Below are 22854 nucleotides of genomic sequence, written 5' to 3'. Positions count from 1 at the left end.
TATAATTTCAAACAGAACGTTCGTTCTGTAATAGTTACGTCTCTCCGTCACTTAAAAAAAATAATCTAAATTATTTATTTATTATTAAAACATATCTTCTTGATTTTAACCTGAATACCAAACATAAAGTTGTTTTCTCTCCGTAAAAAAACAAACAAAACAATCCTGCCACACCTGTCTACAATATAAACTTCCGCTGTTACTCCAAATGTTAGCGGTTACCATAGAAACAGTAAACGCGATTGGTTAGCCTGGAAACCAAGGTCGACACTTTGATCGGAGCGCCGTATTTTAGCACAGTTTTGGCACTGTATTTCATAATTGTGCTGCTTTACCCCCACGCCATTGATACACAGACATGTCGCAAAGGTAACCTTTCCAAAAACCATTGTGGAATTTGTTTTTACGGTTGTTTCATTCCCAATGTTTAGCTTCTCAAAGATATTTTAGCTAGCTGCTGGTGGGAGGATTTCAGAGATGCAGCAAGGAAGAAAATAAACTACTTACAGGTTTGATGTCTTGCCAGTCAAAATGCATGTCAAAGCGTTCAGTTAATGCTACTTAGTTCTTTGAGAAGATTAAAGAAAGTAACTTTCGAACCATAAAGTAATCAAACAACATCCTGCTGGCAGGAAATCTACTGAACCACTGAGAAGATTACATCACGCGTCCTTTAGCCACTTTTTTTTTATGTTATTCACAGTCAAGTAATTATTTCATAGAAACTACGAAGAGTGGAGTGGAATTTATTTTGAGCTTTCTCTAATACTCAGGGTCAAGATTATGCATGCATATTTAAACATATTTTCACTCCATTTCAAAAAACTAGCTGAGATATGTGTTTGAGATCCATTTTCTGTTAACACAGACTTGTGTTCAAGTATTGACATAAGCTATCACCTTCAGTGGAAATAAAGTAATTAGAATAATTAGGAATAATCCGCTGAGGTACAAACCTATTGGACTTGGAGGTACTGGAACATTAGTGTCCCTGTCTGCAGTGAAGCAAGTTTAACATCAACATGGATTTAGAGGGTGCTGACCTAAATCAAAGCCTTGAAGTTTGACTAAAATTTGCAGCTGCCCATATGAGCAAGCCAAATTTTTTCTGGAGAAAAGTTTTATGGGGAAAGAAAGACATAGTGGTCACAGTGAAAAATGTTGGTGAAAGGAGTAAGGCATTCAGTCAAAAAACAATGTCATGTTGTCAAAGGCTCTAATATAAATGGAGTAATAAAGCAATGGAGATGTTTCACAAACAAATGAATTAATTTAAGTAATCAAAAGTACTCTATGGTTTTATAACTCATTAATTCATAATTAGGCTGCAATGGAACCCCATACTATGCATCTTGTAATTGTACAAGATGCATCCATTTTGTTTTTTTGCCAGGGAACTAAGAACAAGTACACACCACTATACCTTAATGCTAAATTGTATTTTGAGGTACAATTTACAATACATTGTTCCATTAGGATACTCTTGCCTGAAATATAATGTCATGGTGTAATATTTCTTGTCTTTGCTTTATTTTATCTCCGTGTGTACACTGTCCCAGTTCCTACAACCAGGTCTGGAAAGATGCCATGTCAGAGCTGAGTAGTCTCCTGGCTGAAGAACTACCTCCTGTGCCCATTCCACCTCAGCGAGACAGAGTGGTGTTCTTCCAGCGGCTGGCGACCCTTTATGTGCGCTACGTTCAAGTCTTCAGGCAGCTGGAGGAAGCCCACAACATGCTGGTCCACCCTCAGAAGAGACGACTTATTCTTCTGCTTCTCAAGGGCGTAATGGGGCGGGTGCTAGAACTGAAGTATGAAATGGTGGAGAAAGAGTTTTCAGAGTACCACTATGTGGATGACATCCTGCATGCACTGAAACTCACGCCTGTAAGTTTTTTATGAAAATAGGTTTGTTTAATTTTCATACCCTGTATATTTATTGCTGATAAATCTCAAGTGTCGTGGAAGAGCTTTTGCATTTCACTAACTGTGACAAAGAAGCAAAATCAAAAGAAATATTTAACTGGTACTGGAAAGACATTTTTCTTGATACTCGATGCATTTGTAGAGGATAACTCTCAAACTCTTAGCATCATTGTCTTTTTAGCCTGCACTTGAGATCCCCATTCCATACTTCTTTGTCGGTGAGCGCAGCAAAGAAACTGAAGAACGAAAAACGATGGTGCTGGATGTCCTGAATTTGGCGGATGGTTCAAAAGACCTTGATGTAGGTTAAAATGACACTACTTGTAAATAGAACTCTTTGTGTCTTAGATTTGAAACAAATCATTTGATTTTGGTACACATGCATGCCTTTAACATTTAAAAGTGACTTTAACATGACACATTATTTTATTTTAAAAGCAAGACTTAATATTTAGCGGATCACTCTTTCTTTTACAATCAGAGAATTATTTGTGTTTCCTTGTTTATCATGTTTTTGTTTGATTTTTTTTGGGGTCCCTGCAGACTTCAATGGACAAAGTTATGACTGAAGCGGAGGCCATAAAGATCATTCAAATGGTGGAGAGGGCGTGGCAAGGGAGGATTAGGGCAAAGTTAAACAAAGACGTCAGATTTAGCAATTTCGACAGACGGCACAGGGCCAAATCCGCTGGATCAGCTTTCAATGAGTTGGCCGCCATCCGCATTCAGAAGGTTGTTTCTCTTAAACATTATGTGACATTTTCTCTATCTGGCATTCATCTGTTGGACCTTATTTATTCTGGTTGAACTTTATTTCCAGATATGGAAGGGGTACTTACAAAGAAAGAAAACAAAGATTGCTCGAGATGAGGAGATGATTTTTCTTGGAATGGTAAGTCAGATGATCCATTTTGTTCAGTATCCTGAACCTTGAAATTATAATATTTTTTTAAAGCTACCATTTATGTATTGATAGTACACCATAAGGCATTACTTTAAGCTTGAGCTCATGACATTTTTACTCAAAATGTTATATCTCTTTTTGCCCTAGTTACCTTTCTAAAATCTTGGAACAAGTACATTTTGTTAACATATTTATTATTTGTGCCAGGTTATGGATCCAAAATACCAGACCCCTCTTCAGGCAGAGATTGATGCCCAAGCTATCGACACTTCCATTCGAGTTAGACAAAAGAAACACGAGGAAGTTTACCTAAATGCAATAGATGCAATTTTGAAGCAAATACGAGAATTGGAGTGGAATGACATGGCCAAGACGATGAAAAATCAGATTCGACAGTGGTTTTATGAATGTCGGTGAGGTTTGGGCCTGCAGTAGGGTTGTATTTGCTGATGTAAAGAAGTATTTTCAAAATTATTGACGTCAGTGAATGACACTGATTTCTTATTCTTTATTATGTTTTAAAGTAATACCACAGGACTATTTCCAGACTACCCAACTGTTGAAGAGGGAGGTTCAGCCATCATATTTGCTGAAAAAACCCCTCAGCAGGTGAAATGCATCTTGAATTAAATGGAAAAATAAATATTTTGTGGATATTTTGTAAAATACGGTTTGCCACTTTCAGTTAGTGGAAGAAATTGCTTTACAAGAAGAGGAGGCAGCGTCCAAATCAAAAGCGAAAGGGAAGGACGACAAGAAGGCAAAAGATAAGAAAGACAAGGGAAAGGGGAAGGGTGCAGAGGACGTAAGTGAAAAAAATTTGAACATGTCATTAGAGCAGCTTAGACAGCGCATTGCTCGTTTGTGATGATCTAATTTAACTTTGTTCGGACTCACAGGATGATGAAGGGTTGACGATGATGCCATCTGCTTTTCTTTCAGAATTGGAAGTGGCAAACAAAAGATATGAAGGTGGTTTCACATGTAAAATGTTAAAGAAATCTGATGTTTGAAGATTGTTTACAGTCCCAAATATTTATGATGAAAATACGATTTCTGAGTACACTCACAAGTATGTTTTGAGTGTTCTTGCACTCACTAGCATTGTGAGTTAAAAAAAGACAAAGTGCCATAATGGTTTTCTTCTATGTTGTTCTTTTCTTCCCTCTAAGTAAAAGAGTCATGTGAAAGAATTGTTGGCATTACCATAAAACCTTACAAAGTCTTTCTACTCACAGAGGTTTGGAAAACCCGTAATGAGTCTGAAAACTTCACCCAGATTCACGAAGTGGAGTTGATTAAGGAAGAAATGAGAAAAATCGTAGAAGAGGAAGTTCGATTACAGGTATTGCTGTACCCGTGTCACTGTTGATTTTATTTAACCATAAAACCTTCCTTGGTTTTTGTCAGCTCAAATTATTACTTAAAATTCTTCAACATTGATAGAAAACATAATTTGTACACTTACCAAGCAGATCAATCAACTGTGCTATATTTGTACAGGTTTGTGCAGCCAAAATATTTTCTTTTGTGCCGATATAATATTTAAGATTTGAAAAACAAAGGGATGTAACTTCACACAAGTGTTTCTCTGGTGTTTCTTTCTTATTGTTGCCCCTCCTTCCTGAAGACGTGGGAGCAAAAAGGACAAAAAAAAACAAACAAAAAAAAAACATCAAAGGTTTTTTTCTCTAAATGAGAAAAATCCCTAAAAGTGAATGTTATCCCCTTTAGTTGAATGACCAGCTTTTACAAGCCATCCATCAGTCACTGACATAGGACTGAAGAAAGTTTGGCCCATTCCTCACATTCAGTTGTAAAACCTTTGAGGGCTTTTTTGTCTGTCTAACCTTTTTGAAGTTATCTTCAAAAAGATCTACCTAGCTACAACAAACTCCACAGACAAAAAGTCAGACAGACAGACAGATGCTCACTCCCCATTTTTCCCTCTTTCTTCAGGTTGATGAGGAGATGCGAGAGGAACTTGCTGAGTTGAAGTTGGCTGTAGATAAAGAGAAACCTGGCAAACAAAAAGGGCCAAAGGTACCAACATTAAAATCTGATCTAATTTTGCATGCATTGCATTGATGTGATTATTATCTTAATTAACTACACAGAAGAAAAAAGGGTCTAAAGGTGGAAAGAAGAAGAAAAAGGAAAAAGATCTGACACCTGATAGGTGATGTTAAAGGGATCACATACATTTGTAAGTTTCAGGAAACAAAAACAAAACAAACCACCAAAATAACATAAACTTAATTTCTTTACATCTGCTAGGACCCTTGAGTCTCTGTGTGAAGAGCTTGTGCAGCAAGGCTTACTGAAACGGGCAAAAAATTTTCGGATGCAAGATTTCTTGGGTAAGACATTGGGCAATATATTTTTTCTGTAGTTGTATTTGTGATTTTTACCTCAGATTGCAAGAGATGTGTGGAAACAAGAAAACTCTTTTAAAAGAAGAAATTCATTTTCATCTGCCATGTAATTAGCTATGATGTGCTGCCCTCTTCTGGCTCCTTTGCCAGCTTATGTGAAAACTGATTAAACTAATAAGTCCTTAGAGAATGTAGTTTCTGTAAAATTTGTTAATAATAACTGTTTATTGAGGTTTATTTATAGATTTTGGCATGAGATGCTGCCTATCAAAGCTATTTTTTTATATTAAGGACAGTGACATGTTCTTTAATGATAAAACTGCCTTCTACATATGAAAGAAACTTCATTCAACTCTTAATCAAAAATAACAAGCAAATAACAAAAGTTCTGTTTTCTATTTCCTTTTCAGGTGACTATAATTATCTTGGCACTACACTGAGACAAAACGACATCGAGCCCATGCCATCATTGTTAGATGTCCGTCAAGTCTTATCTTTATATGGAATTTTACCATTAGGTATGGAACTTATTATAAATATTTTGTATTTATTAATGTATGTTACCATGAATTTATAACACTTGTATGGTTTGAAATGTATGTGGTTTGCAGGCGCTCCAGAGGTTCATGAGAAGGCTCCTCTGATAAAGTCCATACTGCTGGTGGGGCCGGCAGGTGTGGGCAAGAGCATGTTGGTCCATGCAATTTGCCAGGAGACGGGGGCCACTATGTTTGATTTGTCCCCCTATAGCACAGCAGGAAAATACCCAGGCAAGCCTGGACTGGCCATGATGCTTCATATGGTGTTTAAGGTAGGACTCTGGATGCCAAAACATTGCTTCAATTTTCTAATATCACTTAGATGTTAAGATGTATTCTATATTCCCATGTAACTCTATTTGAGAATGTCAGCAGAAAACACATCATTTTTAAGTATTTTCCACAGATTATTTGAAAAGGTTTTCTCCTAATTTGAGAAGCAGAGGTTTTCTAGACCGTTGTCACATGAATCCAAACATTTGGGTAATAAGAACAACAGAAGAACCAGAGAAGGTGTTGCCTAAGAGTTCATGCTGAGAAAATTTCTTTCTTTGTGGTTTATATTTTTGCCTTTAATAAGTCTAATCTAAAAATGTACAGATCAAAATATCCACTTAGTTTCCAGAACAGGTCAGATTTTTGGGAAAGATTATTCATTTTAATGGCTTACAAACGCTATGATTGTCAGAGTTGGACGAGTGTTTGCTTCTTTTGTGTTGTTAGAAGTTTATGGCCTTACCTACCTATAACAATGTGCAGAGTTGCAAATCATCACTGAAAATATTTTGTGTACTCAAAGTTCTTTTAGCAGTCGGTAAGCCAAATAGTACAGAAGCAGTTTTTCATAGTCGATTTATATTCAGGTTGCAAGACTTTTGCAACCCTCTGTGATTTGGATTCAAGATGCGGAGAAAATGTTCTACAAAAAAGTTCCCAAGGATGAAGAACAGGTACTTCAGATTAAAAAAAAAAAACATTCATAACTGTCATATTGTAAAATAAAATATTTTGATTGATTTAATTTCATTGCAGTTTTAACTCTTTTGTGTTTTATGAACAGCTGGAACCTAGGCGACTGAAAAAAGATTTGCCTAAGTGTCTTAAACTGATCAAACCAGAAGATCGTGTCCTGATAATTGGAACAACAAAAGGCCCACAGAATTCTGATCTTAAATCGATGTGTAAAATGTATGGCAAAATCATCCTCATCCCAAGACCTGACTACGGCTCAAGATACAGTAAAGACACGACACACAGTAATTCATAAAAAATGATGAAAATTAAACTTGTGGTAATGTGGAATAAAATAACTATTAATTCTGCGTAATTTTAGTTTTGTGGGAGAAACTTATTAAAAAGCAAGGAGGAAAAATAACAAACGCTTTGGACCTCACCTCTCTGACGAAGGTAACTGATGGCTACACCCCGGGCCAAATGGTGCAGGTCATCAGCAGTGTTGTCACCAAGGATCGCATCAATGACTTGACAAAGCACCCCCTCACTGCTGATGATTTCATTGTACCACTTGGCAAGTTTGAGCCCGTGCTCCAGAAGGAGGAAGAGGCGTTAAAAGTATGTTGAAGCAGCAATATTCAAAAAGCAATTTAAAGCAGGTTTAGAAGAAGAATTCTGATTTTTGTTTTGTGATATGGTTAAAATTATAGTTAGAAAAAGTAGAAGAGTCTTTTATTTCTGTTTTCAGAATATGACGTTTTATATTTTTAAGGCATGTATTTAAGACATTTTCTTTGTTTTTCCTTCAGAGCTGGTACGCAAAAACACCTCTAGGAAAACGAAGGATTAAAGCTGCTGCTGAAAAAGAAGATGCACTACTTAAAGCGAAAGATGCAAAGAACAAAAAGAAAAAATAAAACTGCACAAAAAGTAAGGGCATTTTGTTTGGTCAGTATTTGTTGCTATGACATCACTTGGCAGTAAGTCTATATATTTGGAAAACCTCCTTCTTTTTTATTTAAATTGTGCCACATTTGAAAGGAAAATGCGTTTGTTGTGTGGAGTGTATGAATGTAAAACTTTCCAAAGCTCCACTGTAATCTGAGAGATATTGAGATGAGATTTTCCAGTCATTGGCAATTCAATATCTCCACTTTAAGAAACCGAGTTCTATTTTCGAACACTTCAACGTGCACCCCACCATAGCGGGGCTTATCATATGCCATGAAGAGGAATCACCTCTGAGCCGATTTTGGCCATTCATACTTCTCCAAAGGAAGTACAGGAAATATGGTCGACAGTGCTCAACGACTGGCGGTGTCAAGCATCGCTACGTTTAAAACCAAACCATACATTATCACTTCATCGGTTCCTCAACCCCCAAAGACAGCATGTACAAGTCAGCTGATGCAAGTCTGAAACTACATCGCTTGATAAGTTATGGGCAAAACAGAGTTAACTGATTCAACATCTGTGTTGTTCTTTTAAAACGACACAGTCACCTTTATTCCCCCTTGAAGGTTTTTTTGAGTTAGTCCTAGAGTAAGTAACACAACCATATTGGCTGTTTCACACCGAGTGGTGCTAAATGGATGGGAAGTGATCCCATTGATGTGTGATCAAATTAGTGACCAGTCTGAGCATGAAGTACCAGGCTATTTGTTAAATTAAGTCATTAAATTAGTAATATGTCTTGTTTCTTCAGACTTCAATCATCTGATCGAATAAGGGACGTTGTTGGCAGATGTTGGCATTTGGCAGAGAGGATCTGGCAAGTTTTTCCAAGGGCACAACCAACACACTCAACTCTGCTGCCCAGCAATTAAATGGTTTTTCCTTACAAATGCAACACCATTTAGAGGAAGTAGACAAGCTTTCTAATGGAGTAAGATGCATTGCCAAGAAGACATTGCAACAGAGGCAATTTATCCAACACAAATGCTCTTATTTTTGTGTCAAATACATGTTTTAAGAAGAAAATCTCACATTAATGTTTCCTATTAAATATTCCAGTGAGGTTCTAATTAATGTCTTTATAATAAAGATTTCTCATATTTATTTCTGTGGCTTGTTTTGCATCTTCACACTGTCTCACATTTAACAATGCAGATAAAGTTTGATTTTGCTGTTAAGAGTTCAATGTTGTGAAAAGGTATAAGGCCCTTTAATTATTTCTCTTTTTGTCCTGTTTTTTGGTAAAACTGAAATATTTTATATCAAAGACATTTTAAGATGAGACAAAGAAAGACAAAATCCAAACAAAAAGCAGTTTTTGTACGGATTATGTGCAGCAGCGTCATAGTTTTTTTTGTTGTTTTTTTTTTATGAGTGAGAGTCATAAGTCAACAGGTGTACCATGGATTCTCCATAACCCAAATACGCTAAAGCGTAAGCTCAAATGAAAGGCCGACATTACCTTTTGAGACTTTCTGGCCGAGAGCAGAATTCATGGTTCCGTCTCTAACAGTAAGTTGTCCACGTCTCAAAGAAACTGAGCAGGCTCAGACCATCACACTACCACTACAATGCTTTACTGTCTTTTTCTGAGTTTTGCATCAGATGTGGTGGAAAACCCCAACTCACGTCAAACAGACTGTGTTCCAGGGAATTCTTGATTTTACAGATCTGGTAGTAATCAGACATAAAGGTGTGGTTAATAACATTTGCATCATTATTCCTTTAGGGGCATATATTTTTCACGTAGTGCTAATTGATGGAGAACTTTTTAAAATGAAGCTTTTTAAAATTTGACAGCTGATTCTTGTCTTTACTCGTGTTATATTTGTCTTATATTTAAATTAGTTTCAGGGCGACTGAAAAAAAACAAAAGTTTACCTGGAAGGAGGCAAACACTTTTTTATGGCACTGAATGTTGTTATAAAATATGATTATAACATCTAATCACAGCAGAATGTCTGTTTTAAGACATGATTACTGTTTTACATGTTGATTACTTGGATACACTATTTGAAGGTCAAGTAAGTCATTAGGAAAGTAACCTATTTTTTGTGTACAGCCTAAATAGGCTTCGGTGTACTAAGTTACTTTTGCAAGCTTTATGCCTTTTCAGATATCTTTTTGGATGTGATGTAAGGAAAATAGTCCAAAAATCAAAGCCTTCTTCTGTTAAAACTCATTTTATTTCTATTTTTAAATGTCAAAGACAATTTGAGTTAAAAATAAATAAATAATAATAAAAAAAAAAGCTGATAAGGACTTGTGAACAGATAGCAATTTAATTCTTTATACTGCTATTCTTGTCTGTGTGACGACAAGTTGTTTTCTTGTGTCCCAGTAGGACTCAACAGAGATTATTATGTCGCTAGAGTTTCACTGGTCTTAACAAAGCTCCACAGCACATGGACCTGTCCATCACAAGGGTTTAGACACAGCAGTGGTTGCTGCTGGCTGTGTTTCATGCAGATGAGGGTGACCCATAAACTTAAAGTATGGTTAAAAATAAAGAAATTATAATAGAGATAGTAAAGAAAGAGAGTGAGAGTGTTGTCAATTTAAGATAGTTAATGTTTGAACTACTTTAACTTATTACTTTTCAACTTATCCAAGTTGAAGTAAATGTAACGTAATCAGTGTTGTGTGGAAATATTTTTGGATAGTTTTTTTTTTTTTTGTCTTTATTCAGTGAAATAGGATACTTCATGTTGCTTAATCTTTGATCTCATTTCAACTGCAGCAGCAGATGGAAACCCCCCTTTGGAGATCCATGGAAATGATTTCATCTGACCTGAAGTTTGAACTAATGCCAGACATCAGTGAGCACTAAGAGAGGGTTATCAAGCTATAACATGATGCAAGAAGGTCTTTTTATTGTTTTGAGGAAAATTGTGAGCCACTCATTCATGCGCAGAGAAAACAATCAAACACACTAATCCTGTAGTTTGGATTTAGATTGTTAATGGTTTCATTGATGCTTGAAAACAAGTTGCCTCCCAGCACAATTAGAGCCAAAGCTATCTTTGCCTTCACACTGCCAGAATGCTATTTTGGAGGTTAGTATGCGGGGACAGATATGTCAGCTGTTCGGCACCCTGCTCCATCACACCACAAAAACACTAAGCGTATTGTAGGTTGTCAACTTTAGAGACCTGGATGTAGCAAACAAACTTGGACTTACTTTTTACTGGTTACGCTTTTTCCGTTCAACTTGAAGGCTTTGTATAAGGCGGGATTGACAGATCTGATGGCATAATGGATCATTTATAATTTTCCTGAGGCAACAAGATGGATGTAAGGGCATTTTATCTGCAAGTTTAGGTAAGTTAATCACTGCGTTTGACGCCTTATCATTTGTAAAAGTCTAAAGCCTTGACTAATCTTTTCCACAATATATCTGAGTCCTGTTAATGACTAAACATTTGACAGTTGTATTTTAACATCATCTGCTTTTTATTTTTATGTTTTGTTAGATATATTTGGTACTGGGTCAACACTTCGTCACTACGTTCAAGTGTTCCAGTTACTTTCATGGCTGCGTGTGTGTAAGACCCAGCCCCTAATTGTGAGGAATACTTCTACAAAGATCTGTAAAAGAAAGAGTCGCTCAGTGAATTCAAGTGTGTTTCTATGATAGGATGCCACCTGTGCATTAAGTCCAGTCATGAGATTTATCTAACAGACAAGTCTGGGTTTGGCATTTGCTAAACAGCACTTGTCTGACCCTTGCATCAAGTGTAAAGTTTTGTGCAGAGGGAATTATGGTGTGGAGCTGTTTTCTTCAGAGGTTGGGGTCCAGAACTCTTTATGCTTCAACTTACCAAAACAGTTTGGTCAGCTGTACGTGTCTGACTATAGAGTCAGGCCATCTCCTGACTCTATAGGAACAATCAGGAGATGGTCCCTTCAGTTCAAGTGTTACTGAACAACAGTGTGCAAATCAAGGCCTGTGAGGAAATGACTGGGTGAGACTGGTGTATAGGAACTGGACTTGCTGTACAAGGCTTGACCTCCAACCATAAGAAATCTATTGGGATGAAACAGTGGGGAGGCTGTGAGCCAAGCCTCGTACAACATCAGTGTCTGACCTTAAATATACTTTCCTGAAATAAATTAGCAGATATTCCCATTAACACACTTCAAAACCTAAAGAGTCTAATCTTTTGTAGTGGCAACATCTCTAATAAAAATGAGATGTTGTTTTGAGACTCAAACGTACAATGTTGTCCTTATTATAAGATTGATTGTTGGCAGCCAGTGTTTGTCACCGTCTTATCTTGTGCTACAGTGCCTTGCAAAAGTATTCAGAGCCCTTGAACATTTTTTTTTTTACATTTTGACATTAAACCACAAAATTCAAATTATGTTAAAAATGCCCCTCAGCCTCAAGTGAACAATATGTACTAATTAGGCCAATCTTGCATATTCTTGCTAATGTATGTTTAGTTTTTCCTGTTGGAATGAAGACCTCTGGGATGGCTGGCATGCTATCACAAAGATCGTACATAAGAGAGAATAAGTATTTGGGTTTTTTTCTTTGGTTGGTCAGGCCTCTAGTAAAAAACATTTTCAGTAGTAGACTGTGAGTTAGGTCATTGCATTTGTGAGTTTCTGTAGTAAAGGCAAAATTGTTGTTGTGACGTGTGATCTCAAACTGAATGAATGAGTGGAAAGAGATTCAGGTTTGTTTTAGTCTTAGTAAGACACTATTTTTTTCATAAAGATGTAACGGATATCTACTTAGAACCTTATTTCTATTTTTCTCTTCACTGCAGATTCCTTGTAGAAAGTAAATAAACATCCATCATCCTCTGGAGATATGGGGGACAATAAAACTGGAGGGATTGTTGCAGCTGCAAGTAGGTTTTCCAATCAAACTTACTTTCAAAACCAATTTTCAGTGGTTTTTGTGCTCTGATTAGCTGCCTCTCAAAACTCTAATCTTGTGTGCTTGCCAGTGAACCGACTGAAAGTGGTGAAAGGATTGGAGGATGTGGAGGTGTCCGAGTGTGAGAGTTGCTCCTTTGAGGTGACTCTTAACCTGGCTTACATAGAAGGCATTTGGATCAGGGATGGGATGCAGGTTAAGTCGAAACCAAGTTGTCGCATCAGCACGCACGGGAAGAAACACTGCCTCATCCTGAACCGAGTGGCTTTGGGAGATGCTGGTTTATACTGTTTCCGGGCCAGTGAGGTTGAGACATCAGGCAGACTCATTGTTAGAGGTAAGGTGATCCAGCACACTCAAACATTTATGTGTGTGTTCCGCCATACTTGACAATAGGGGAGTTACACCCATCAATATTCTGCTTATTATACACGACGGCAGCCTAACGGTTAGTTTTTAATAGAAAGGGCCCTCTGTCATGTTATATTTATACTCTGGTGGAACAAAAAGTATTAGAGTGCTGTAATGGGGGTTGTTTTAGTATTTAGTGGTTGAGAGAAGGTGGTGGTAATATTTAGCAGGACAGTCAAAAACTTGGAAAACCATGTTTTGTCATTTAAGCACTATCTGTATCAGCTTCACAAAACCCACTTGAACATCTGATGTCTCATCAAACATCATACATTCTCTCATAACCCTAGAGCACAGGTGTCAAACTCCAGTCCTCAAGGGCTGCTGTCCTGCAGCTTTTAGATGTGCCACAGGTGCAAAACACTGGAATGAAATGGTTTAATTACCGATAAGTTCTCCAGAGCCTTGCTAATGACCTAATTATTGTAGTCAGGTGTGGTGCAGCAGAGGCACATCTAAAAGTTGCAGGGCAGTGGCCCTCCAGGAGTGGAGTTTGACACCTGTGCTCTAGAGGGCAGTGATGAATAGTTGTGATCTCACTAAACAGTAACTTAAGCTGCCTTAAAGAGACGCCACACAATTACAACTGTTACAACACCTTGTGCTATAAGTAATTTTGTTAGAAACAATAGTTTCTCACCATAGCATTTTTTTATGTACTCAAGTCAGGAACATATTAATTATCATCTCACTCTGTTTCCTTCATCAGCATTTTTTCTCATTTTACTCATTCTTTATCAAGTATAAAAAAAATGATTCAAAGATACAAAAAAAAAGCACATTGTAGTTCTATCATTAACACGATGGTCATACTTTAAATTTTTCTGTCAGCTAGAGACATATATATTGTGAAAGAGCTGGAGGATGTGGATACGCTTGAGCGTCAACCCGTTAGTTTTATATGTGAAGTCAATCAGGTGGATGTGGATGGTCGGTGGTATCGTGATGACTGCAGAATCCGACCTGGAGACAACATCAAGATAAGACATCAGGGTGAGAAAATTTATCATTCATAAGCACAGGTGTTCGCCACTGTGTTTACTTCTCATTTAGTCTTTAAAATGCATCCTGAACTCAAAGACAACTAGACATGATGGATGAAAGTGGAAAATATAAAAGTATTCAACATAATCTAATTTCAGGTAAAACTCATGCTTTGCTCTTCAAGTCCGTCAGACCAGAACATGCAGGTGAAATCAGATTCACTGCAGAGCGAGTGTCATCTTACGCCACTCTTGCAGTAAAAGGTGAGTCAACACACTCCCACCTGATATACAGCAATGTGATCATTGCTGTTCAAATTTTTGACTAAATCAGACATCTTCAATGTACAATAGAAATAGAATATTCAACTGTTAAAGATAAACATTTTTCACCATTGATGTTTTTTGTTCTTTTCTTATAGAGCTGCCAGTCCAAATAGCTCGACCACTGAGGGTCAAAATTGCCATGTATCGCCACAGAGGTCTACTAGAGTGCCAGGTGTCACGGCCTAATGCTCAGGTCAGATGGTACAAGAACAGGAAGGAGCTCCTGCCCTGCAAGAAGTATCAGCTAATCAGCCAGGATGTCTACAGGCAGCTGACCATCGAAGATGTTCGCTCTTCAGATGAAGACACCTACACATGTGATGCAGGGGATGACAAAACTTCATGTCAACTTTTAGTAGAGGGTGGGATACTTGTTGTCAAAGAAAACAGAATAAGAGATAGTGTTAGGTCTATCTGTTTTACATAAAATGTACAACTTTTGCAAAGTAGCTTTAAGTGCAGGATCATGAATAGCAGCTAATATATTTGTGTTTCTTTTCTTCAAAGACACAAATCAAGAAGCACAAGCTGTGTGGTCACTTTAATATGTGTTATTGTTGCACATGCAGAGCAGGCCATCAGCATAGTGCGGGGGATGAAATCTGTGGAGGTGATGGAGCCGAAGCCTGCACTATTCCAGGTAGAAACCAGTCTAAAGTCTGGGAGGCCCCCGAAGTGGACCCTAAACAGTGAGGTCCTGGAGCACTCTGCAGGAGTGAACATTGACCGGCAGGGGAACCTCCACAGTCTCTGTTTCACAAGCACAGACAGCTCCATGTCAGGGCCTGTGGTGTTTGTGGCTGGGAAGAGCCGTTCCACCGCTCAGCTTTCTGTGAAGGGTGAGTTTTCCTGCCCTCCATTCAAAATGACATGACATCCCAATGTGATGCACCGATGTTCTAACGTGAAAAATTTAGGAAAATACTTCAAAAAAGCATTTGCAAGGAATTATATGACGTTAAAGGCAGTGAAGAAAAAAACAAATAATTTCCTGTATTTGCACATCTGTATTTGCAATGTAGAATTTTGGTTGTTAAATTCGGTGCCTTTTACTTGGAGCCTTGGTAGGATTTAGATTAATTTGCTTTGATATATTTGCTTCGATTAATATTTTTAAAAATTGTTTACATTTCTTCTTGATAACAAAGACCCAATGATCATGCACTGCAAAACTCTAATTAATTTGGATGTTGTACGCATCCCCTCATTAGAGCGACCTCTTGAGGTTGTTCAGCACTTAGATGATGTGGAGGCAAGGGAGAGCAGCTCTGTGAGTTTGTGCTGTGAGTTTGCACCGTCTCCCCGAGTCGTGCGGTGGTTTAAAGGACACACCGCTCTGAAGATCTCGAACAAATACACCATGAAGAGAGAGGGGAAACGAGTGGAACTGATCATTCACGGCCTGACGGGGACTGACGCAGGACAGTACCGCTGCATGGCTGGAGGTTCACAAAGCACAGCACAGGTCAAGGTTGAAGGTGCGTCAATAAAAGGTCTTTTTAATATCACTGTGGTATGCAGTTTGCTTAATCGTGATCATTTGTGTCTGTGTTACAGCAAAAACATTGAAGCTGGTCAAGCATCTTGAGCCTGTTGACATTGAGGAAGATGGCACTGCCACTTTTTCATGTGAGCTCAACTATGTTGTTGCCAATGCCGAGTGGCTGGTTAACAACGTCCGCCTCAGCGCTAGCGCCATCAACCGGATCCAGCACATGGGCACAATGCACAGCCTCGTGATGCAAAAGCTTAGACCACAGGAGAGCAGGGTCACATTTAAAGCAGGCCTTCTCAATGAGACAACCATCTTAAAGGTTAAAGGTCAGATACGGAATTATCTGAAGATCATGATAAAAAAAACCCACCTGAATTAGGGAAACACATAAACTCGCTTGAACTTTTGTTGTCTCCAGAGCGCCCGGCAGTGTTTCTTAGGTCTTTGGAGGATGTCGTTGGAGAAGAGCAAGGGGAGGTCTGCTTGCAGTGTGAAATCTCTAAAGATTCAGTAACGCCTCTCTGGAGGAAGGATGGTACTGTCCTGACATCTGATGATAAACATGAGTTTGTACAGTGCGGGAAGTCCAGGGCATTGATCATCCACTCACTAAGCAAGAACGATGCTGGACAGTACACTTGTGACCTGGGCACCAGTCAGTCCAAGGCTAAAGTTACAGTACATGGTAAGGAAGCTGTAAACTGTACTGGACAGTTTAACCCCTTCATTTTTTGCAGTTGGTGTAGTTCAGTCTAAAATAGCCAACTCTTTATCACATTCACCTGAGTGGGGCTGTTTTTATCAATTCTTGTGTTTGCAGATCTACATGTTACCATTGTTCAGCGGATAAAGACAGTATCTGTTCTGGAGAGTGAAAACTGTACTTTTGAGTGCCTTCTCTCTCATGAACTGGATGATGAACCCATCTGGACCATCAACGGTCAGGTGGTGGTTACCAACAGTCGCATTCAGCTTGTCCACAACAATCGCATCTATAAGATGGGGATTAGAGATGTCGTACTTTCTGACGCTGGTGACGTTGTCTTCACAATTAAAGACCTGAGTTGTAGAACCATGTTATTTGTGAAAGGTGAACAGCTGTGTCTTATTAATATGTGCTTGTTTTGCCAATTTGAAGCAGATAGTAAGGTGCTTAGTATTTTTCCTCCTTTAGAGAAGCCTGTGCACATCTTCAGGGACCTGCTCAATGTAAAGGCTGTACCTGGGGAGGACGCTGAGCTGAGCTGTGAAATCACCAAACCAGAAGCCACCATTCGGTGGCTGAAAGATGGACGTCCTATCAGGCAGAGCCCTAAATATGAGATGAGCATTGAGAAGAACCTGGCACGCCTGGTGATCAAGAATGCCTCCATCAGAGACTCTGGTGAATACTGCTGCGAGGCTGATGGTGTTGCATCCCGAGCCAAGGTGGAGATCAGAGGTAGTTATGGTTTTTTTATTGATCTTTCACTTGAAGTAAGAGTCTCATGGGATACAGCTGATGTTATTTTGTTTCTGAGGCTACGATTCACACTGGCTCACCAACAATTGAAAAACTGTTCTCGTCCCCAGTGAATCTTGATTCCAGCTGTATGATTTGGATGAGGGTTTCAGAAATTGGTGTAAATGATCAGTATCTTTTTATCAGCACACTGTGTCCCAGCAAGTTAATTCACCATATCACAAAGGCCCAAATAACTCAAAAAGCTTTCTCAAGAACAACAAAGATCTTCATGTAAAACAGCATCTTTAGGATGTATTGGAATTGGAGATTAACTTCATAGTACGAACGAATCTCCTGCAACTTATATGAAGAAAGACTGCTGGCAATGCGCTAAAATAATGCTAGCATATGACATTGCCTTATTAAAATCAGGATAAAAAGTAATAATTTATTATAATTATGTTGTGTAAATTTAAAAAAAAAAGTATGTATTTTGGCAAAATCGACTGAACTTACTTTCTCTTTAATTTAGAACTTCAGCACACTTTTGCAAGGGAGTTGAGAGATACTCTAGGAGAAGAAAAGGGTAAAGTGACACTGGAGTGTGAAACCAGGCGGCCTGCCAAGCGTGCGACATGGCTAAAGGGCATGGCGGAGCTCAGACCTGGGAAGAAGTACGTCATCAAACAGAAGGGAGTGGTTCTATCCCTTACCATCACCTGCCTAGAGAAAACAGACACGGATATTTATGTGTGCGATGTTGGTACCATGCAGAGCCGGGCACAACTTACTGTGCAGGGTGAGTCAATATGCAAAGTATGTTAGTTTGGTAGGATCACTGCTGATCAACCATGTTTACTTCCTTTCGAAAGGGTTCCTATGCTGTGCCATATAAAATAAGTTTTTGCTGATGTTGCTGTCATCCAACATAATATAACGGAAAATACTCCAATAGCTGATTTATTAAAATGAAGTAATATAAGACCTTAACAGTAAGCAGCTATTAATTACTGTTTTTCTTGGCAAAAATCATAGCTTTTTTTTAAAAAAGCTCCCGAAAACCATTGTGATCATAGTGTCTCTTTAAAAGTATTCATTCAAATTCAAAGTATTCATCTAAAAGTATTCCGATTTTGCCACATTATAATCATAAACTACACTGTACTTTGTAGGAATTATGTGATAAAGCAACAATAGATGGGTAACCATGTAGTATAAGCAAAAGAATACATGGTTTTCAAAATGTTTAGAAAGAAGAATCTGCAGATGTATTTAGTCTAACTCTTGTATTTCTGAATGAACTGCAGATTACTACAAGTCATTTCGGGGACACAGCAAAAATATGGAAATGTGACAAAGTCGTGGTTCAGAAGGAGAATCTGTTGCAGTACTTGAAAATTGATCTTAACAGGCACTCTTTAGCACATTAACTGAACTTTTGTCATTTTGCAAAGAATAGATATAGCTCTCAGTCTCTAGATTTGAAACGCAAAAATCCCAGGAAGATTTGTTCTACAAAATATTGGCTCAGCTTGGCTTTATGCAAAAGCCCAGCAGACTTTTCAGATTTTTATTTCTAGACTATTTATTAGTCAAGTACTTTGATAATCTCAGGTACCATCAAATCCTGATAAAATGATAAGATGAGGACAAAAGTTTAAAAGCTGATAATAGTTACTGTATTTAGTCTTCATGTGGTTATGACTTTTCCTTATTTCAGGTCAGAAGGTGATAATCTTGGATGAATTAGAAGATGTGGAGTGCCTCGAAGGTGACACTGTAACATTCAGGTGTCGAATTTGTCCCGATAACTATTGGGGGGTCAAGTGGTATCTGGACGAGACTCTGCTTTATACTAATGAGCTCAATGAGATCCAGGTGACACCGGGAGGTTTCCACACCCTTACATTTAGACAACTTGCCCGTAAAGACACTGGTACTATTTCGTTTGTAGCAGGGGACAAAAGATCTTATGCCTCACTGCTAGTTAGAGGTAAGGACTTTGACCTTTCTATGACTACTTAATATTTATTTACACTTCAGTCAGAGATAATAAGTCCGTTTGTCTTCATGTTACCAGAGAGGCGTCCTACCATCATCAAATCACTGGAAGACTGTGAGGCTTTTGAGGGAGGAGGCTTAGTTTTGTCTTGTGTGACTTCCAAGCCATGTCACATCTTGTGGTACAAAGATGGCTGCCTGATGTGGCACTCCTCCAGATACTTCACTACCCATTCTGACTGTGAAGCCCGACTGACCATTCGAGAGGTCAGCAACAGTGATGCTGGAGTGTACGAGTGCAGCGCTGGCTCAGTCACAACCACAGCTGTCGTTACTGTCAAAGGTATGAACATAAAATGTGCCACTTATTGTTACCATGTCTTCCTTATTTGCTAAAGTCGTAGCAGGTTTTGTAAAAGGTTGCCGTCTTCTTCAGCCATCCCAGCAGAGTTCACCCAGCCTCTGCATGCTGTGGAGGCCAAAGAAGGAGAGGCTGTTACACTTACCTGTGAATATTCTTTACCTGGAGTCCAGTTTCATTGGAGGAAAGGTTTTGAGAACATCCGACCTGGAGAAAAGTTTGTCATGAAGCAGAGGAAAACCATCATCTCTCTCACCATCAGAGCACTTCTGCCTGAGGACTCAGGAGAGTACACATGCCATTGCAGGCAACACCAGACGACAGCCAGTCTCAAAGTGCATGGTAAGCTATATAAATAGACTTTTTGTTCACAATGTTTACTGTTTTACTGAAAAGCTTTGTGTTACAAAATGTGTATTTTTTCTACAAATATGAAACACTGAGCAAGAGACACAGAGAAGTTCTTAGGTTTTACATTTTTAAAAGTATTTATTACTATAACTGCATTTTTATTTTGCAACACTTTAAAAAAAAAAAATCTTGAAAACAACCAAAAAAATGTTTTAGTGTGTTTTGTAGTTGTGATCTGAGAAGTTGAAAGTTCAGTATGTTCTGTGTTTTTTCCAGCTATTCCCATTACATTCGTTCAGAAACTGAAGAACCTACAAGCTGAGGAGGGCAGCAGTGTGATATTGCGCTGTGAAATTTCTAAGCCTGGAATCCCGGTAGAATGGAGGAAGGAGCACGAACTGCTGAGGAACGGTGTCAAGTTCCAGATGAGGAAAAGGGAGACCACTTTGGAGCTCCTGATTTGGAAACCTGCACCTGAGGACAGTGGGGTGTACAGCTGTGAGTGTGCTGATCAGATGACATCTGCCACAGTCAAGATCACCGGTAAAATTTTATTACCTAATGAGCTGAATGATGGGCTTAAGAATAAACTGGAGTTAGCTGTCTAAACAATGGTTACACGTGACTCCTCAGCTCTGCCAGTCACCTTCAAACAGAAGCTGAGGAACGTGTTGATTGAGGAGGGCAACACCGCCACATTTCGTTGTGAACTCTCCAAGCCTGGTCAAACTGTAGAGTGGAGGAAAAGTCGAGACAGAGTCATCAGGAATGGAGAAAAGTATCACGTGCGACAGAGAGACACTCTTACTGAACTCAGGATCATTGATGTGTCTCCTGAAGACAGTGATATCTACACTTGCATCTGTGGAAGCATTGAGACAACAGCCACCCTGACTGTAAATGGTAACAAAAAATAAATAAATACACACAACGCAATTCAAGTGTTTGTTTTTCAGTTGAAGAAATTCAGACTTTACGTCATTCTAGTCATAAATTATATTAATAAAGAAAAAAAGAAAATTAAGATAAAACATTTTATATTTTGGATCATCGGCCTTTGTTAGGATCATTAGATTCTATCAGACTGACATGCTTTTAAACTGGTTTAAATATCATTTATGTGAAATAAAGTTGTATGCTGACGACGTCCTCCTTAAAATCAAGCTGTTTTAGAAACAACAGCCATTTTACAACGTCTTTTAGTAAATATTTATTTATTTATTTTACCTTTTAGCCATTCCTGTGACCTTCAAGCAAAAGCTGAAGAACCAGCAAGTGGAAGAAGGACACAACATCACACTGCAGTGTGAGATTTCAAAAGCTGGTGTCCCAGTTGAGTGGAGGCTTGGAGGAGAGCAGTTGGAGAATGGAGAGAAGTACCAGATAAAGCAGAGGGATTCCACCCTGGAACTGACCATCAGGGATGCTGTGCCCGAGGACAGCGGCATCTACACCTGTGTGTGCAGAGAGCAGAAGACAAAGGCCACTGTAAAAGTCATTGGTATGGTTTCTGCGAGACAATTTTAGTACATTTTATCTTCCTAAATGTTAAGTGCTTGCCAGAAGTTTACAAACATGCAGCATGTGCATGAAGATAATATTACTTTTGGGCTTTAAAGGCTGCATTGAATCAATATTTATCTAGGTTGTAGCGATAAAGCCTAAAAAAACGAGTGGATAAGCTTGAACTTAATCTTTTACCAGATTCACACAATGTAAGCTAAATTCATAAATACATACCCTCCATGTGGAAACAGTATTTGGATGAAGATCTCTTTGCAAGATGTTGAAAAACAGCAGGATTCACATGTCAATAAGGATGCAACAAACAATTCTCACTGCATGTTAGATCATTCTTTCTTGTCAAATAAGAGTTAATTCAATTGGTAGCTTTCTTGGCGTGGTCTATTGATAGTCCAAATGTTTTAAATTTTATTGAGGTCAGGGCTACTTATCATTAGCCTGATTTATCCAGTGCTGTGTGTTTTGAGTGTGTTTGGGATCAAGGTCCTTGTCAGAACACCCAAGCACAAGTAACATTTGCAAATGCCCACATGGAAAACCCAAAAGCCTTCAGAATATTTTTTGGTGTCAGAAGAGACAAAGGTTGAGCTGTGTGGTGACAGTGAGAGTATTTTGGATAAGTGAAGACCAAGGATCACTGTACAGACTGTCAAGCATGGTGGAGGTGTTGTTGGTGGCTAATAAAACCATATAGTCCAAATATCTTTGGAGATATATGGATATATTTGAGTCTGTATATTTAATTTGAAAGATATGTGAGTTAGGGGAAAGTTAATAAATTGGAAAACTGTGCGCTCATTTTATATTTTCAAAATGTACTATATTTGTATGTTTTACCATCATTCCACCCTGGAAAAAATTAAAGTGTATCATTAATGCATCATCAAACTTAATGTGGCATTCATGCCAATGATGAGTATTTCTAAAACTACTGCCCAGTACTGTATTGGAGGAGTTGATATATATATATATATATATATATATATATATATATATATATATATATATTTTTTTTTTTTTTTTTTTTTTTTTAAACTACTATGCCTTGCCTGTGCTTGGTTTAAATTCTCTCAATTATTTCTGTTTTAATAGCGGTTCCTGCCACATTTAAAGTGAGCATGAAGAGCCAAGAGGTGGCAGAAGGAAATAGCGTGACTTTACAATGTGAGCTGTCAAAGAAAGGAGTTCCTATTCAGTGGCTGAAAGAGGGTCAGGTGCTGTCTGAAGAGTTAGGCCGTAATAAATACCAGATAAAGGTTGAAGGAAGGAAAGCTTCAATGACTATTGTCAACGCACAACCAGATGATGCAGGGAAGTACAGCTGTGTTACTGGTGATGAGAAAACCACAGCGGAAATCAGAGTCAAAGGTAAGTTGGGATATAAAAATAAACCTTCATAGCAGTTATACAATTTTGA

At 38.3% G+C, this 22854-nt stretch overlaps 2 protein-coding genes across 2 annotated transcripts in view; both read left to right on the top strand.

Annotated features, from left to right (window-relative positions):
* Positions 1 to 242: 242 nt before the first annotated feature.
* Positions 243 to 7617, top strand: zgc:153738 (dynein regulatory complex subunit 11). The gene is made up of 19 exons (XM_015001078.2): positions 243 to 369; positions 1560 to 1887; positions 2108 to 2227; positions 2470 to 2658; positions 2747 to 2818; positions 3038 to 3243; positions 3355 to 3439; positions 3516 to 3635; positions 3730 to 3802; positions 4069 to 4175; positions 4790 to 4873; positions 4948 to 5009; positions 5108 to 5190; positions 5616 to 5723; positions 5817 to 6016; positions 6608 to 6694; positions 6805 to 6982; positions 7078 to 7316; positions 7508 to 7617. The coding sequence occupies exons 1-19, from the start codon at positions 359 to 361 to the stop codon at positions 7613 to 7615; spliced, it is 2460 nt and encodes an 819-aa protein (XP_014856564.1). The 5' UTR covers positions 243 to 358; the 3' UTR covers positions 7616 to 7617.
* Positions 7618 to 9739: 2122 nt separating this feature from the next.
* obscna (obscurin, cytoskeletal calmodulin and titin-interacting RhoGEF a) overlaps positions 9740 to 22854 on the top strand; it is a 47164-nt gene continuing 34049 nt past the window's right edge. The window contains exons 1-20 of the mRNA XM_088005003.1: positions 9740 to 10973; positions 12428 to 12511; positions 12611 to 12877; positions 13783 to 13944; positions 14094 to 14198; positions 14357 to 14623; positions 14831 to 15100; positions 15473 to 15739; positions 15819 to 16082; positions 16175 to 16441; positions 16577 to 16846; positions 16931 to 17197; positions 17733 to 17999; positions 18921 to 19193; positions 19281 to 19544; positions 19638 to 19904; positions 20190 to 20456; positions 20547 to 20816; positions 21148 to 21414; positions 22530 to 22805. Coding sequence (XP_087861129.1) covers positions 12472 to 12511; positions 12611 to 12877; positions 13783 to 13944; positions 14094 to 14198; positions 14357 to 14623; positions 14831 to 15100; positions 15473 to 15739; positions 15819 to 16082; positions 16175 to 16441; positions 16577 to 16846; positions 16931 to 17197; positions 17733 to 17999; positions 18921 to 19193; positions 19281 to 19544; positions 19638 to 19904; positions 20190 to 20456; positions 20547 to 20816; positions 21148 to 21414; positions 22530 to 22805 — 4597 coding nt within the window. The 5' untranslated portion in view covers positions 9740 to 10973; positions 12428 to 12471. The remainder of the gene's footprint in view (positions 10974 to 12427; positions 12512 to 12610; positions 12878 to 13782; positions 13945 to 14093; positions 14199 to 14356; positions 14624 to 14830; positions 15101 to 15472; positions 15740 to 15818; positions 16083 to 16174; positions 16442 to 16576; positions 16847 to 16930; positions 17198 to 17732; positions 18000 to 18920; positions 19194 to 19280; positions 19545 to 19637; positions 19905 to 20189; positions 20457 to 20546; positions 20817 to 21147; positions 21415 to 22529; positions 22806 to 22854) is intronic.

This window comes from Poecilia mexicana, unplaced genomic scaffold (assembly GCF_051168715.1).
Source record: "Poecilia mexicana isolate PSO_F unplaced genomic scaffold, ASM5116871v1 scaffold_4, whole genome shotgun sequence".
NCBI lineage: Eukaryota > Metazoa > Chordata > Actinopteri > Cyprinodontiformes > Poeciliidae > Poecilia > Poecilia mexicana.
The sequence above is the reverse complement of the archived record's forward strand: the minus strand, read 5'-3'. Positions and strand labels throughout refer to the sequence as shown.

Coding starts and splice junctions, on each gene's coding strand:
- zgc:153738 (XM_015001078.2), top strand. Junction 4,874..4,947: donor GCAAACAAAAAGGGCCAAAG/GTACCAACATTA, acceptor TTAACTACACAG/AAGAAAAAAGGGTCTAAAGG. Junction 5,191..5,615: donor TCGGATGCAAGATTTCTTGG/GTAAGACATTGG, acceptor TTTCCTTTTCAG/GTGACTATAATTATCTTGGC.